This window comes from Cupressus sempervirens, chromosome 8 (assembly GCF_028749045.1).
Source record: "Cupressus sempervirens isolate cs-2001-9-10 chromosome 8, ASM2874904v1, whole genome shotgun sequence".
NCBI classification, from domain to species: Eukaryota; Viridiplantae; Streptophyta; class Pinopsida; order Cupressales; family Cupressaceae; genus Cupressus; species Cupressus sempervirens.
Window position 1 is genome coordinate 112,470,781 of NC_143125.1, and position 13,967 is coordinate 112,484,747.

Consider the following 13,967-nt stretch of genomic DNA (forward strand, 5'->3'; position numbering starts at 1 on the left):
CACTGACCCTTGAAGGCCAAATAGAATCAGCAAAAATACTACTAACATATGCAAGCAAATCACTGATAGCTGGAATATACCAACAAGTACAATCACCAATCAACAAGTAGGTCGTGGCCATCTCATAAGAGATAGGTGATAAAACTCTGGGTAAGCTGAAAAATCCCTCAGAGCATGCTAAGGATAAATCTGAACTTCCTACTCCACCATAAGTACTCTCGCTTATATCAAAGTCTTCGTAAAAGGATGGTCCAACATTAATTGAAATCTCTGAATTATCCTCACTTGTTGTATCACCAACCATGTGCTCATATGAAGATGTACAGCTACTGTCATAAAAATCAAAATTTCCAAACTCATCAACTTGCTGATCCATAGGATTTTTCTCATCATAGAAAGTCTCAGAGGGGGAGCACATGTTTGAATTACATAGTTTGCCTTCACATCTACCTGCTTTATGAATTTCTTCAATGATTTGCGTGATTTCTTGTGCCTTTGAACCACTGTTATCTTCTTCATAAGTGGCTGCCCCACTTGTTTGATTTTCAGCTTTGTGGATGGAATAATGTGTTAAGCTCAATTGAAGGCATAGCTCATCTACCTCACTCTCCTTGTCCCTTCCAAATTTTATTGCTAGATCTCTATCCATTAATAGTTGCAAGTACTCATATTTCATCATTTTCAAAGTTTCAAAAATAGCATGTAAAAGAGGACTTGTGACACCACATACATTCCCATGCCTCTCTTCTATCACAATCTTCCGCATGAGATCCTCAATCAAATTGGAAGAATCATCCATCCTCGTCAACACTTGGACAATCTTGTCCTCTTTGACCAAAAGCATGTCCAATAAGTCAAGGAGTGATGATGGTTTTTGATCATCTCCTTCAAACACAAGTGGGCTATTCTCCATAGAATTTTCTGATTTTTCATCACCTAGGGGAACAACATTTTCAGATATATCTTCTAACTCAACGCGTGCTAGATCATCTATTTTGCCAACATTGCAGTCCATTTGCTCCTCAAAATTTGACATAATTTCCAGCCTAGTATCACCATAAGAATCATCCACGTCAATTTCCATGTCACCTAATAAGATGCTAGAGTTTTCCATGTCTAAATAAGATAGGGAGTTGCCAATGTTGGTGGTTTGGTCAACTCTTCTACATGGGCCATTAACCTGCTCATCGAAAGGATTAGTGTAAATAGCTCCATAAGATACTTTTGTCTCCTAATTACCTATTAGTATACTTGTGCCATTATTAGTATTTTGCATATTATCATCCAAAGGTTGCTCTTCCTTTTTAGTACTACTATCAGGTTTATTGATATCTTCCCTATGCAAATTTCTATAACTGTCCTCTGCAAGGAGATCTTGAGCCAATTCATAGTATTTGTTTCTTATCATATCCGTCTTGTTTTCCAGCTCTAGCTATAAGTCCACATAATTAATGAAAGGAAATTCTTTTTGAAACTTTGACGGAAATTCGTTATAATCATCGTATAGTCTCCTTACTTCGGTTTTAATATCGAATTGGAAATCTCGTCCCACTTCTTCTGCCATCTAGCTTTTCAAGTGCCTGAGATGGACCCAACCCTGTTTCATAAGTTCTACCTATAGGCTTACTTTTGCAAACTGCACCTTGAAGCTGAATACAAACTTTCAGAATGTTATATTACCACTGTAATAAGCTTTACTAATTCTGACCACGGAGTTCTGATTTAAAACTGGGGTATTTTGTCTCACAGTTATCATGAAAACCAAGTCTTGAACACACTGTACTGATATGTTACTATATTTTCTGGAATGTGCGATGTTTTTGATTAATATTGTAATATTCTTTGTTGGAACGAAAACAATAATAGAACACTAGAACAAACCCGTATTGTTGGTGCACCTTCAAAAACAGTCATGAACAAATGCCCAAAGTCTGGAAAATAATAATCTCTGCAAGTTCTGAAGAATGAGTTCAAAAGTACCTAAGAGCATTGTACTCATCTTACTGTAAGTGTTAGTTGTATGTTATGTCAACTAAAGACGTATCCATGTCATTTAGACTAAACTCCTCATTCTAATCCCATGACCTTTCATATTCTTCAAACTTCAACTACTCAAACTTTCCCCTCATGAGCCATCACTACAACCTGTATAGATTGGAAATTATATGATATGCCGCACTCTTCACTTTCCTGACTTGCCATGAGACCTATAGCTATAGTCCCTTAGAATGCACCTATGGAGATTAACTTGATCTTCGTTCCAACAAACATGACTTGTTAATGGCCTTCAAATGACACTCTTCTTCTTCAACAGTGCGGAAATATGGTGCAGATATCCCTATTATATTTGTCTTGCAACCAATGATAGTTCAAAACACTATCCAATTCACCACTCGGAACTAGGGAGCTAATTCATAACACATCAGTAATGTCTCATAACAGCCCAGAATTAATGGCAAATACTATAGTTCTGAATGCATACAATATATTCAATAAATATACATAACAGGAGCAAATGATAAAGATGTATGGTAGAACATTCACAAACTTGGATCTTCTGAAGTACCTTGGGGCCCCCGACTTGCAGCCGCACTAAGCCACCTAGTCTCTGGATAACCCACATTTCACTGTACCCACATTGTCTTTGCCCAGTCTGCAACTATGTTTCCAACATGCACTTTCACAACATAAAATTCCTTCTGCCAAGTGAGCTAGAGCCGATATTGGCCTGCTGCCGTCACGAACAGTCCCAAACGATGTCACAATCTGAAAACAAAGTACCAAACAAACTTACATAATCGAGTTAATGCCTTACAAGTTGTCCTCTTTCACTATCGTCTCACTATTCAAGATGTCTGGATGTATTAGCACCGCTTTTTCCTGCACACTCCTTACTCTCACACACCACTATAATAATCTTGATTAATTTTTGATCAAAATGTTGACTGTATAGCTGAGATGGATTTTTGTCAAATAGTTCTCAGACCACCGTCACAAGGGAGGGTATTACTGCCGAGGTTGACGGATGCCCAAATACTCAGCCGAACACACTTCATGGAACCCGTCCCAACTGGCCAACTATCTCGAAAGCCTCTTCTGGCTCACGTGCGATGGAGAAAAGTCACAAACTCAACCCGGGGAGGAGATAATAGCCAATGCTGCTACTTCTACAAACCCATGAAACTCACAGTTCCCTTCCAAATCATAGTTCGTTGTTGTTCACGTCTACTCTTAGTTCATTTGTCTCAGTTCGGATACTCCACTCAATCCGCAGTAAGACTGTAACATTCATGCATAGAGGAGTCACAACTGGTGACGTTTTTACTTGAGCAACTTGCGAATGGAGGGTGCAGAAGTCTGTCAACACTAAGAATGGCTCTCGTCTATTGTTACCGTCCTCAAACTCCAGGACCTCAGAGGGAGACTTACGCTTTCAGTTGGTAAGAACTGTAATATTCCCGTGTCTATATGTCGTCTTGAATGCATCAATTGGCAGTTGTATAACCGACACCCAGACTGGTGTTTTACTTGCAACCCATCCACACTATACTCCTGCAGTTGTATACGCTTTCAGTTGGTAAGAACTGTAATATTCCCGTGTCTATATGTCGTCTTGAATGCATCAACTGGCAGTTGTATAACCGACACCCAGACTGGTGTTTTACTTGCAACCCATCCACACTATACTCACTACAGCCGCCTTAACTACTAGTGGCGTGTATGCTAACCGTGTAGGAGAGAGTCACTACGTGACCCAAGTCTGCAATGTCGTGAGGTCCCTGTTGGAGTCTTTTCGCGTTCACTTGGGTGTGCCCCTTTGATTTCCTCCTGTTTAAACAGCAAACAACACCTGCTACAACCAGGGTAAACTCAACTCCTTACCTCCTTTGATTACTCTTCAACCATATCCCAAACGACCACTATATGATGTTCCTCATGCGGCTTCCTGAGATGAACTTCGGATGTAAGATAACCTCCTTCCTTATTCAAAATCTATCATAACTTCTTAGCAAAACCAATGAAGAGTTGGGGTGACGTCCAACCTCTTCAAAAAAGAAAACTGGAGGGGTTTAATCCTCATAGTTCAAACCAGTCACTTAAAGCAACTAGAACTTCAGAGTATTTGAGTTCATAAATTCATGTGTCAATTCCTTTTGCGATTTAATTGCTGATATAATTTCACAAGCTGGTAGGATGCATGGCTCTGATACCACTGAAATATCCCTTTCCAGATATTTTACCAAAAAAAACCCGTGATATAAAAGTGCAGATTTAAACCCGAACAGAAAACCAATATTCAATATAAATTCCAGAACTTTAATCAATTTCTAACCAGTAGATTTACATACAAGAAAACTCAGAAAAGCTTGTTTTATTCCTCCAATATTCAGAAAGTACATATATAAACTAGGAGTTAACTCAGATATCCGCCAAAGACGTTACTGTATTATATAACAGCAATACAATAACATGCAATAATCCAAATAATCCAATCTTATAAACAGAAATAACAGTCAAATTGGCAAATGTAGATAAAAGCCATAAGAAGGCTAGGTTTGTGTCCAACCTCCAAAGCTTCTTCAAGGGTTTGCATCCTCGAAGAGATAACGAGAAACTGTTTCCATATCCCAGATTAATATTTGTTTTAAATATTATATTCTTCATTACATCCCATGTGGAGCCTGTTGTACCTTTATCACTTTTCCCAATGTGAAGCACGCTATATGGGATAAAGCACCTTTTTGTCCTTTAGTCACTTAAGTGGACATAGTACCTTTTTTAAATAAAGTGACAAGTTAAATGAACTTTAAAAGTCACTTAGTCAGTAAACCATATAATCATCAGGCATTAAAATAACTGACTAAATGAACTCAGATAAGTGCGTGCAATAGCTCGTTGGAAAGCTCTCTGTGCTCTGTTTACTTACTAAAAATAGTAAGCATTCGGTCAGCCTGCCAAAACTGCTCTAATGGGTCTGAAACTGGAAATCTCTAGGCCAAACCTTGAAGTGAACCCCGTAAAGAACCTTTTCGCCTCCGAAACCTAGGCGAAGTGAGCCTGTAACTCAAAATTATAATGTCCCAAAAAAAGGGGACATTACAAAACAACTTAGACAATATGAAAAATCACATCTATAAAAGGAAATGACCCTGAAAATGGTTAACCGAACCAGAGAACTAAAGCATGACTTGCGAAGAGGAAAAAATCAAACATGAGCTAGAGAAGAAATTCTCTAGAGCAAACCCACAATGTAGGCAAAAATTCCTCACTAATACATTTGAAAAATTTACTAAAAAGCTTTCAAATGAAAAAATTTTAGAAACAATTTTTTTTCAAAAAAAAAAAAAAAACCTGTCCGATTACCATATTACATACAAAATTTGGTAAAATATTGGAATGATTAATGAATGAACAAGACACTCATTTATAGTTTACAAAGACTGTTTCTATTACGAAACAATCGTTGTTATTAGAAACATTTTAATATCGAAAGAATAAAAATAATATTATAAACATTCTAATATTTACAAGATTTACAATATTGACCACTAAAATAATAATAAAGAAGATATTCAGAGATATTAGTCTAATAAATCTGAATTAGTCATCATTTTTGCTTAAATAATGTGCTAACCAATCATATAGTCACAACCCTTTAGAACACTTTTATTTGTTTAATACCTTGATCATAACTAGCCATTATTGGTGTTTTTGTCTTGAGACTAATTTACCTTTTTTGACTGATCACTGCCTTTATTCCTTACAAACCAATGAAATGTGTTTTCCCGATGTGGGCGCATGACATAGGTTCCAGCATTGCTTGGAAAAGGACTCCGCTGTCCACATTCTTAACACTTCAATACAACTAAACATTAGACAATGTGCTGTATAAACAGAATGACACAAGCTGCTATAAGAGTTCAAAATCAGCCAAAACTCAAGGAATATTCTTTCACACTACTTGTAACTATTGGAAATTGCGGGTCAACCCAAATTGCAATAAACAATGTCATCCAGCACATATCAATTGCAATAATCATGGCCAGGAAAGTATTATACTCCATGCTTCAGAATGCTCACTATTGAGAGGCAATGTACCTAACAACTAACTCCTGCAACAATTCTTCTATTATTCACAGCATTATGCCAACGATTTGAGCTTCATGATCTCAGCACAAACCCTTGTTACCCTCCACAAACAATTGTAATTGGTGAAACTCCCAAAACATACGCCCAACACAATATATCACACTACTAAATCCAATATCAAAAAGGGGACGTTACACACTATGGATGATGATGATGAGACACACATAGTGCACCTAGTGGAAATGACATTGCTTTGGCTTCAAATGATACTGAATATGAAGCAAAAGACAATGATCTTGATCTAGTACCATTAGATGTTTGATGAACATTGAAGATTGAAGACAACTATCATTATTGATTGTCAATTTTGTAATTGTACTGATCTTCATTTCAATCATGCACTATCAATTGGCATTCAATATTTATCATTATCAATACCATTTTGGCATCTGTCACTGATCAATGATGAAGAATCATGTTATCAAATTTTTTTAATTTTACGATTTGTATATTTGTTTAAAAGGATTGTATGTATAATAATCTATACATAGACACATACCCAAACCCATGTACCCAAGGCCAGATAAATTGCCATACCCACGTACCTAGTTCTCATACCCATACTTATGCCCACACCCATACCAGAAAATAGGCATTATTTAATTTGTTTACACACTCCATTGGCTTTACTTAATGGAGATGTTGGTGTTAAAGGTTACAGTAGTTCCTATCCAGATCCCCATTTTTTTAGAGTAAACAAGACATATTATATAACTAGTTCGCAGTGAGGTCCTTCCGAACACATTCAAATGCCAAGTTTAATTAGAGTTAGGAATCTTTCTAGATGTCTCTAGTAGACTTGTATTTTTATCTCAGTTATCAAATGAAAAAAGAATCAAGACACTTGGCATCATCCTAGTCAGTCCTATCTTTCAACCTTGCAGATATAAGCAAGGTGTCTCATTGTACATAATGGGGTTAATCTGTAAATCATGATCCACTCTGCACCACAATCATGCAATATTTTCTCTTGCTACTCTCTTTTAATTGTTAATCTCTGGGAGCTTGATTCCATTGGTGACACTTATCAGTTTGACAGCCAACCATAAAATAAAAGTGATTCAAATAGAATACACATCGTATTACACGTGTAAGATAGAAATGTTCATGGAGAAAAATTATACCAGTACATAAATAGAACCCACTTATGCTCTCCTCACTGATGTAATCCTAATACCCCTAAATGTTGTTTGGGTACCACTTATAAAGAACAGAACTTCCTACTATCTTTTGATTGATGACTTGAGTATAACACAAAATATGCAGTGTATTTGTTATAAAGAGAGACATTGAAGAGCTAGAGATTCTAATATATGGCACCCAACAATATGTCATACGAAATAAACTACCAGCTAGAAAATCTCAAGCATAGATCAACTTATCACCGATATATTGACGATAAGTTGTTTTATCACAAGACGTTTACAGTGGCGACAAACTGCACCAAGTTATCGCCCAAAATATTGTCCCGATAAATTGTGTTTTATCACAGATAAATCGCCAAATCTCAGTAATAAGCCAATTTATCACGGTTTGCTGGAAAATATTGCTTGCACCAGCTTAAGGGACTGTGACAGGCCAGCAAGCAAACACATTTGTTTTTTTTCCATATCAAGTGCATATTTGGATAGGGCAGAAAGCTTTTGGAGGAGAAAGACCATCTTTCCAACCATCTAGATTGATTTGTTGTGAATCAAAGAGTTTTTTCAAGCAAATTCAGATTCACAAGTAAGTTTTCAAGATTCTTTCTCTTTTGTTTTAAAACCATTTTGTCTTGTATTAAACGTATCCAAGTTTACACAAACTCTCTCATACCATTTCCAATCTACTCTTAACTCCTTTTGGAAGGCAATGAATAAGATCTAACACCAATTTTTAACAAATATTGCAAGTTTTTCATGGTTCTCTAAAAAAAACATCATTTTCCTAAAAATTCCATAACCTAACACATTTTTCCTTTTTTTTCTTTCAAGTTTCTGCTATGTTTAAACTCATCTAAAGTTTTAAACTAACTTAGTTCGTTTCTAAATTTCTTTATCGAATTTCTAAATTTGTGCCCTCATTTTGTAAGTGACATGTGTACGATTCTTCATCAAAATGGCAAATACAGATGCCTGTACAACTGGATCTGTCAATGCCCAAGCAGATGCATGTCCATTAGGATATGTAGGAATGTGCCATAAAGGGACTAGAGACAAGGCATGGAAATATGCTTTTTAAGGACCCGAATACAATACAGCAATATGCATGAAATGTGAAAAAGTTATAAGTGGATACATATCTCATTTAAAATAACACAATGCTTTGTCTATTCATCACAAATGAAATAAAGAGAGAGATGAATGCCTTGCTATGTGCCCAAGAAGAGAAAAAGTTCCAAAGAGAAAGGGCAAAATTGGCCATGAGGGCAGCCATTTCTGAATCGCAAGGCATGTCAAGACTCACACTATCTCCATTTTAGGAATCATTTATTATTTTACAATCACCATCATTTGTTTAGAATCTAGATTTTGCTAAAACAATGATCATTTCATAATGAAATAATGTGGGTTGTGACTAGGTATTGCAGCCAATCACAATGAAGAAGAAGCACTTGAAGGCACGGTGGGCTCTCAGCGTGACCCACAGATCCGGAAATTTACCATTCCCATGGCTTCCACTTCTGCTGGTATATGGACAGATGCAAGAAACCATACCATCACCAATATTTTGGTTTCTTTCAAGGATCAAGAGGTCTTTTTGAAATCCTTGTATGTCTCAAACAAGATAAAGACAAGTGAAACTTTGGCTCTAATGTTAGAGCAAGTTGTGATGGAGGTGGGGGTTGCTAATGTGGTGCAAATAATAACAGATAATGCAGCAGCATATGTGGCAGTGAGTAGGATCATCCAAGATAAGTATAGCACACTTTATTGTTCTCCTTGTGGCAACGCATATCCTTGACCTTCTTTTGGAGGCCATAGGGAAATTGGATTGGGTGAGACCGATTACAAAGGATGCCAGAAAGATTAAAAAATGTATCTACAATCATCCTTGGGTTGTCAGCTTGATGAGAGAATTCACCCATGGAAAGGAGTTAATTAGACTTGTTGCGTCAAGGTTTGCAACGATTTTCTTAACGTTGCAAAGTGTTATTAGTTTTTTTTAATCCTTTAAAGCAATTGTTTGTGAGTCTACAATGGCCAGACTCAAGCTATTCAAAGAAGCCCGATGGACAGAGTATTGCATACATCCCCTTTGACAACCACTTTTCGATGGCGCTACAAAAATTGTGAAGGTGGCTTGGAAGCTTCAAAAGTTGAATATTTAATTTTGTAGAATTCAATAATCAAGTCTTTCATATTTAATTTCTAACTCTAGTCTTTGATTATGTAATCTTCCTTGGTTAAGGTTCTCCGCTTGATAGATGGGGGCAAACCCGAATGGGGTATCTTTATGAGGCCATGGATAGAGCCAAAGAGAATGTAAAAAATTACTACAAGGGGGATAAACTCAAATTTGACCCTGGATAGGAAGTTACTGATAGGAGGTAAAACAGTCAGCTCCAACAACTCATCCATATGGCGGGGTACTTCCTCAATGCTTGTTTTCACTTCTCTCCATCCTATGGGTATCTCAATGGAGAGGTCATGGACGACTTCATTGATTGCATGCAAAGCATGGCACCTGATGTTAAGGCGAGAGAACTCATTGTGGTTGAGATGGAAGTGTATCTAAATGCCAAGGGAAAGCTATTATTGTCAGACTTGGTAAGACAGAGAGGGAACGTTCAAACCCAAGATACAATATTTGGAGTTTTGGTGTCTTTCGCATGCATGATAAGTAGATAAAAACTAAGTTACTTAATTATGCCATCCAGTTGTGAGCCTTGGAGCTTATTCGAGGCCATTCACACAAAAAAGAACAAGTTAGCATTGGGATGCCTCAATGACCTTTTTTATGTGCATTATAACCTTAAGTTGCATATAAGAAAGGTAGAGTTAGCAATAATTGGTCCAATTAATTTGGATGACATAAATCCCTACTGCGATTGAACATCACAATAGCAACCTCCGTTGTTCACAGAGGATGAGATTTGTGATTGGGAGTGGTAGGCTATGGAGGAGTGTGCATTTGCAGTGGGACTGGATGACATTGATGGGGACATTGAGAAGGATGAGAGCTGAGACTGAGGAGGATACAGATGATGAGAAAGCATTGCCAGTGTCAACACCATCTACATCCAGGATGGAGGTTCAGCCACAACCACAATAGTCTTCTAGGGCTACACTCCTTCCCACTCCAATAGTTTTTACTAGAATTTTTGGGAAGAGGAAGAGGAAGATGTAACCTATTTGATATTGTACTTGACACTTGTATTTGCTTATAGTTTTAAAAAGACAATTTTCTATTTTTAGTTTGCTTTATAGTTCAAACTATCAGACTATGGCTATAAGCCATCAGCATTCCACACGAGGATGCGATTTTGTTTCCTATTTGCATTTATATATACCTAGATCAACTTGTTTGATTCGTTTACTCACTAACTGACTCATTAGATGCATCTCATTATTAATCTTTGCAAAAAAATAACATTTCCAATTAAATTTAAGCAATTTTTTAATTTCCCAACTTATCTCCGATATTTGCCAATATTATATTTTTGGCCCTCGTTGATAAGTTGCCGATAATGATAAGTTGAACTATGATCTCAAGTATAAACCATTTGCTACATTTCAACGAGAAACATACCTATCTACCTATCTACAAACTATTAATAAATGTGCTAAACAGAAGTTGTGCGTTTGTCTGGCACTTTAATACACCAACAAAATGCTGCATTCTTGAGTTGTAGATTCAAGAAAAATACTTGTTTGAATTACATCTTCTCTAAGTATAACCAACTTAGATAAGCTTGGATTAATATCATTATTCCTGTACAATGTGCAATAACTAGATAAAAAAGTTGTATACAGTATTCTGAGTTCAAAGTTTTCAAATACAAGAATGCTTATTTTAGTAGAAAGGTGATCAGAAGTCCAATTATTACTATGTTCTCCAATTTCATTATAAGAAAACATACGTACTTGTGTTCTGATTCATCTTGCATAAATGCATGTAAAGCTTCCACAGCAAGGGAAAACGAAAGAAACAGAAGAAACAGCTGCCTACACACATGTACAAAGCAATAGCCAGAATTTAAGTGTCAGTTCCAGTCATCAGATTCCATAATATTATTATCTACACATTAACCTATCTATTCCAATTTCAACTTATGGTCGAATAATGTGCTTAGATATCCAATTTCAATACATGGACTAAAATGCCTGGAAAAAACCAACTCTAACAGCAGTCAAACTATCATCAAAGATAGGTCAAATCATGCATTAAAAAAGCTTGGAAAGTTGTAAAACTTGACAAATGTCATTTATGCTTCATAACTTTAAAAAGCTTGGAAATTTGTAATTTAAAATAATGATTTGACCCACTGCAAGGCTGCTACATGATTACTTATTTAATAATCTATAAAACACTTAAGCAAGCTTTCTTTACACATTAATGGAAATCAAATAAAAAAAGACTATCTATGACTTTAACAAGGTGGTGTTATAACTTATAACGGATAATCTACACCGAGTGAAGATTTCAGCACATGTATACTGTAATGGTTCCTTATAGTATAACTGATAATCTACTTCGGTAGAGCACTATAGAAGACTCAGTCCATATAGCAATTCTGATATTAAGAGAACACAAACTAGAGTGTACTCACAACCTACCCACAAAGAGAGAGAGTATCTTCAGCAAATGCCAGCAAACTAACTAGAGCATAGAAATATTACACTATCTGCCAGATGTAGCACTTTCAAATGACTCTGTCAAAAACCTTGAATCTATTCAAGTAAATATTGTAAAATTTCAGTAAAACATTGTAATATTTCAATTATAATGGTCATTTAAGTAGCTTTGTTAGTAACATTCTATTTTGTAATTCAGTCGGTCAGTTTTAGTAATTTTTGTTTGTCTTAAGTTCTCAATCATTTCCATTATGGAAAGATGCTATGTAATCCATTATTTAAGGACTATTCCTCTCCTTTGTTTAATACAAGAATCAAATATCATTTCATGGTATCGGAGCAGAGGTTTTGTTTTGGTGGATATTTTTTCAATAAAATTCATAGTTTAATTAACTAGAAAATTTGAGGAAATTTCTAGGATTTTTTCACCCAAATGTTTTAAAAATAAATAGAATTTGTGATTTTGCTTGGAAATTCTTTTCCAAAAGGTTTTGATTGATTTTTTAATAAAAGCTCATGGGTTTCTTATTTAAAATTTAAAATCTTTTTAGAAGATTTTGGAAGGACATTGGCACTAAGGGACATCGGAATGAGTTTTCGGGATGGGGGGACAAAGGGCCTTCATTTTGAGATGGTGAGGGTGCAGGGGGAGGGGGGTGTTGTTTACCATACATATAGAACTTGAAATGCTAGTTATGGAATGATGCTCATGTGCCATAGATGTGATATCCATCACTATTGCATCCGAGTAACTTCTAACATAGCGAAATTCATCATGAACCAAAACCATTAAACGTTCAACATGGTAACACAATGTCATAAACATACCCACTTGTAAAACTGAAGTTACTAAACTCTAAATAGTAAATAAAGAGAAATAAATATTGAATTACCAATTACATATAAGAGTGGAAAATCTCGTCCATTCAGAGAAAATCTCACTATCATTATCAACATCATACATCTTGCCAATGCACCTAAAGAACCCTGCCTTCACCTCATCATCTTGAAGTGGTGTAACTCTACTAGGCCTAGCCATGTACCACTTAGGATACAATGCACACGCAACCATGTGCAAAGGAGTATTCGGCTTCTCCCATCTACTTGAACGATTCGTTGAATGTGCTCATTGCAGACTGCTACAGTGAGGTCCCTCTCTCGCACAATAGCCCTCATATGGCCAGGCAAGGAATCGATGCACTTATACAACTCTCCAAGGGTAGGTTCATCCCCATCACCATATTTGATCACCTAGAAAACTAGAGTAATGATGGAGACTGTATTTTAAATCACTCCAAAACTTATCACTATTCAACGTCTCGTTCGCTCTATTCCCCTACTTTGTCTTGGCCTCAACCAGCCAATTCCATTCTTGTGTCATTACTATGAGTTACAATTGCTCTAGCAACTCAAGCATTCTCTCCAAGAGAATGTAATACGAGCATATCTAGTCTCAACTATTTTCAAGAACCCCTTCATGAAGCTCCTAAAGAGTGCAGATGAAGTGTGTTGGTTGCAAATTAACATCTGCACATCTCTCGCAACATTAACCACACCTCTAATCTAGTCAATCTTCCCTATGTCCTTGAGTGCATTGTTCATTGCATGCACACAACATGAAGTCCACCAAATGTGTTTATAGGATGCCTCAACAAGCTTCTCTACAACTCTGCACACAAGTGTTGCATGTCACTATTTTGACCATGTTTTGTGGCCCAACCTCCTAATTGCCTCTCTAAGGAGGAGAAACTAAAAATCAGCATATTTATGATGCCTTGAACAATCAACTGCCTTCAAAAAGTACAGGCCCTTTGTGCATATAACCATGATGTTGATGAGTGTACAATGGCTAATGTCCATCCACCCATCCATAACTATGTTGCGACCAGACTCTATTCAGCGTGCCCTCATCTACTCCATTAAAACACTGATCTTGTTATACTAGTTATTCAAGACCGTGGTCCTCAATTTGTGCTTGCTTGGTGGCACAAATGATGCCCATCCTTCGCCATGAAGGACATCATCTCCTTATACTAAGAA

The 13,967-nt window shown here is 36.5% G+C and overlaps 1 protein-coding gene across 1 annotated transcript in view; it reads right to left on the bottom strand.

The window, feature by feature from the left end:
* Window positions 1–13,967, bottom strand: part of LOC149541836 (Cation efflux family protein) — a 142,486-nt gene that overhangs the window by 61,635 nt on the left and 66,884 nt on the right. Inside the window, exon 4 of the mRNA XM_089796909.1 lies at window positions 11,217–11,293. Coding sequence (XP_089653035.1) covers window positions 11,217–11,293 — 77 coding nt within the window. The remainder of the gene's footprint in view (window positions 1–11,216; window positions 11,294–13,967) is intronic.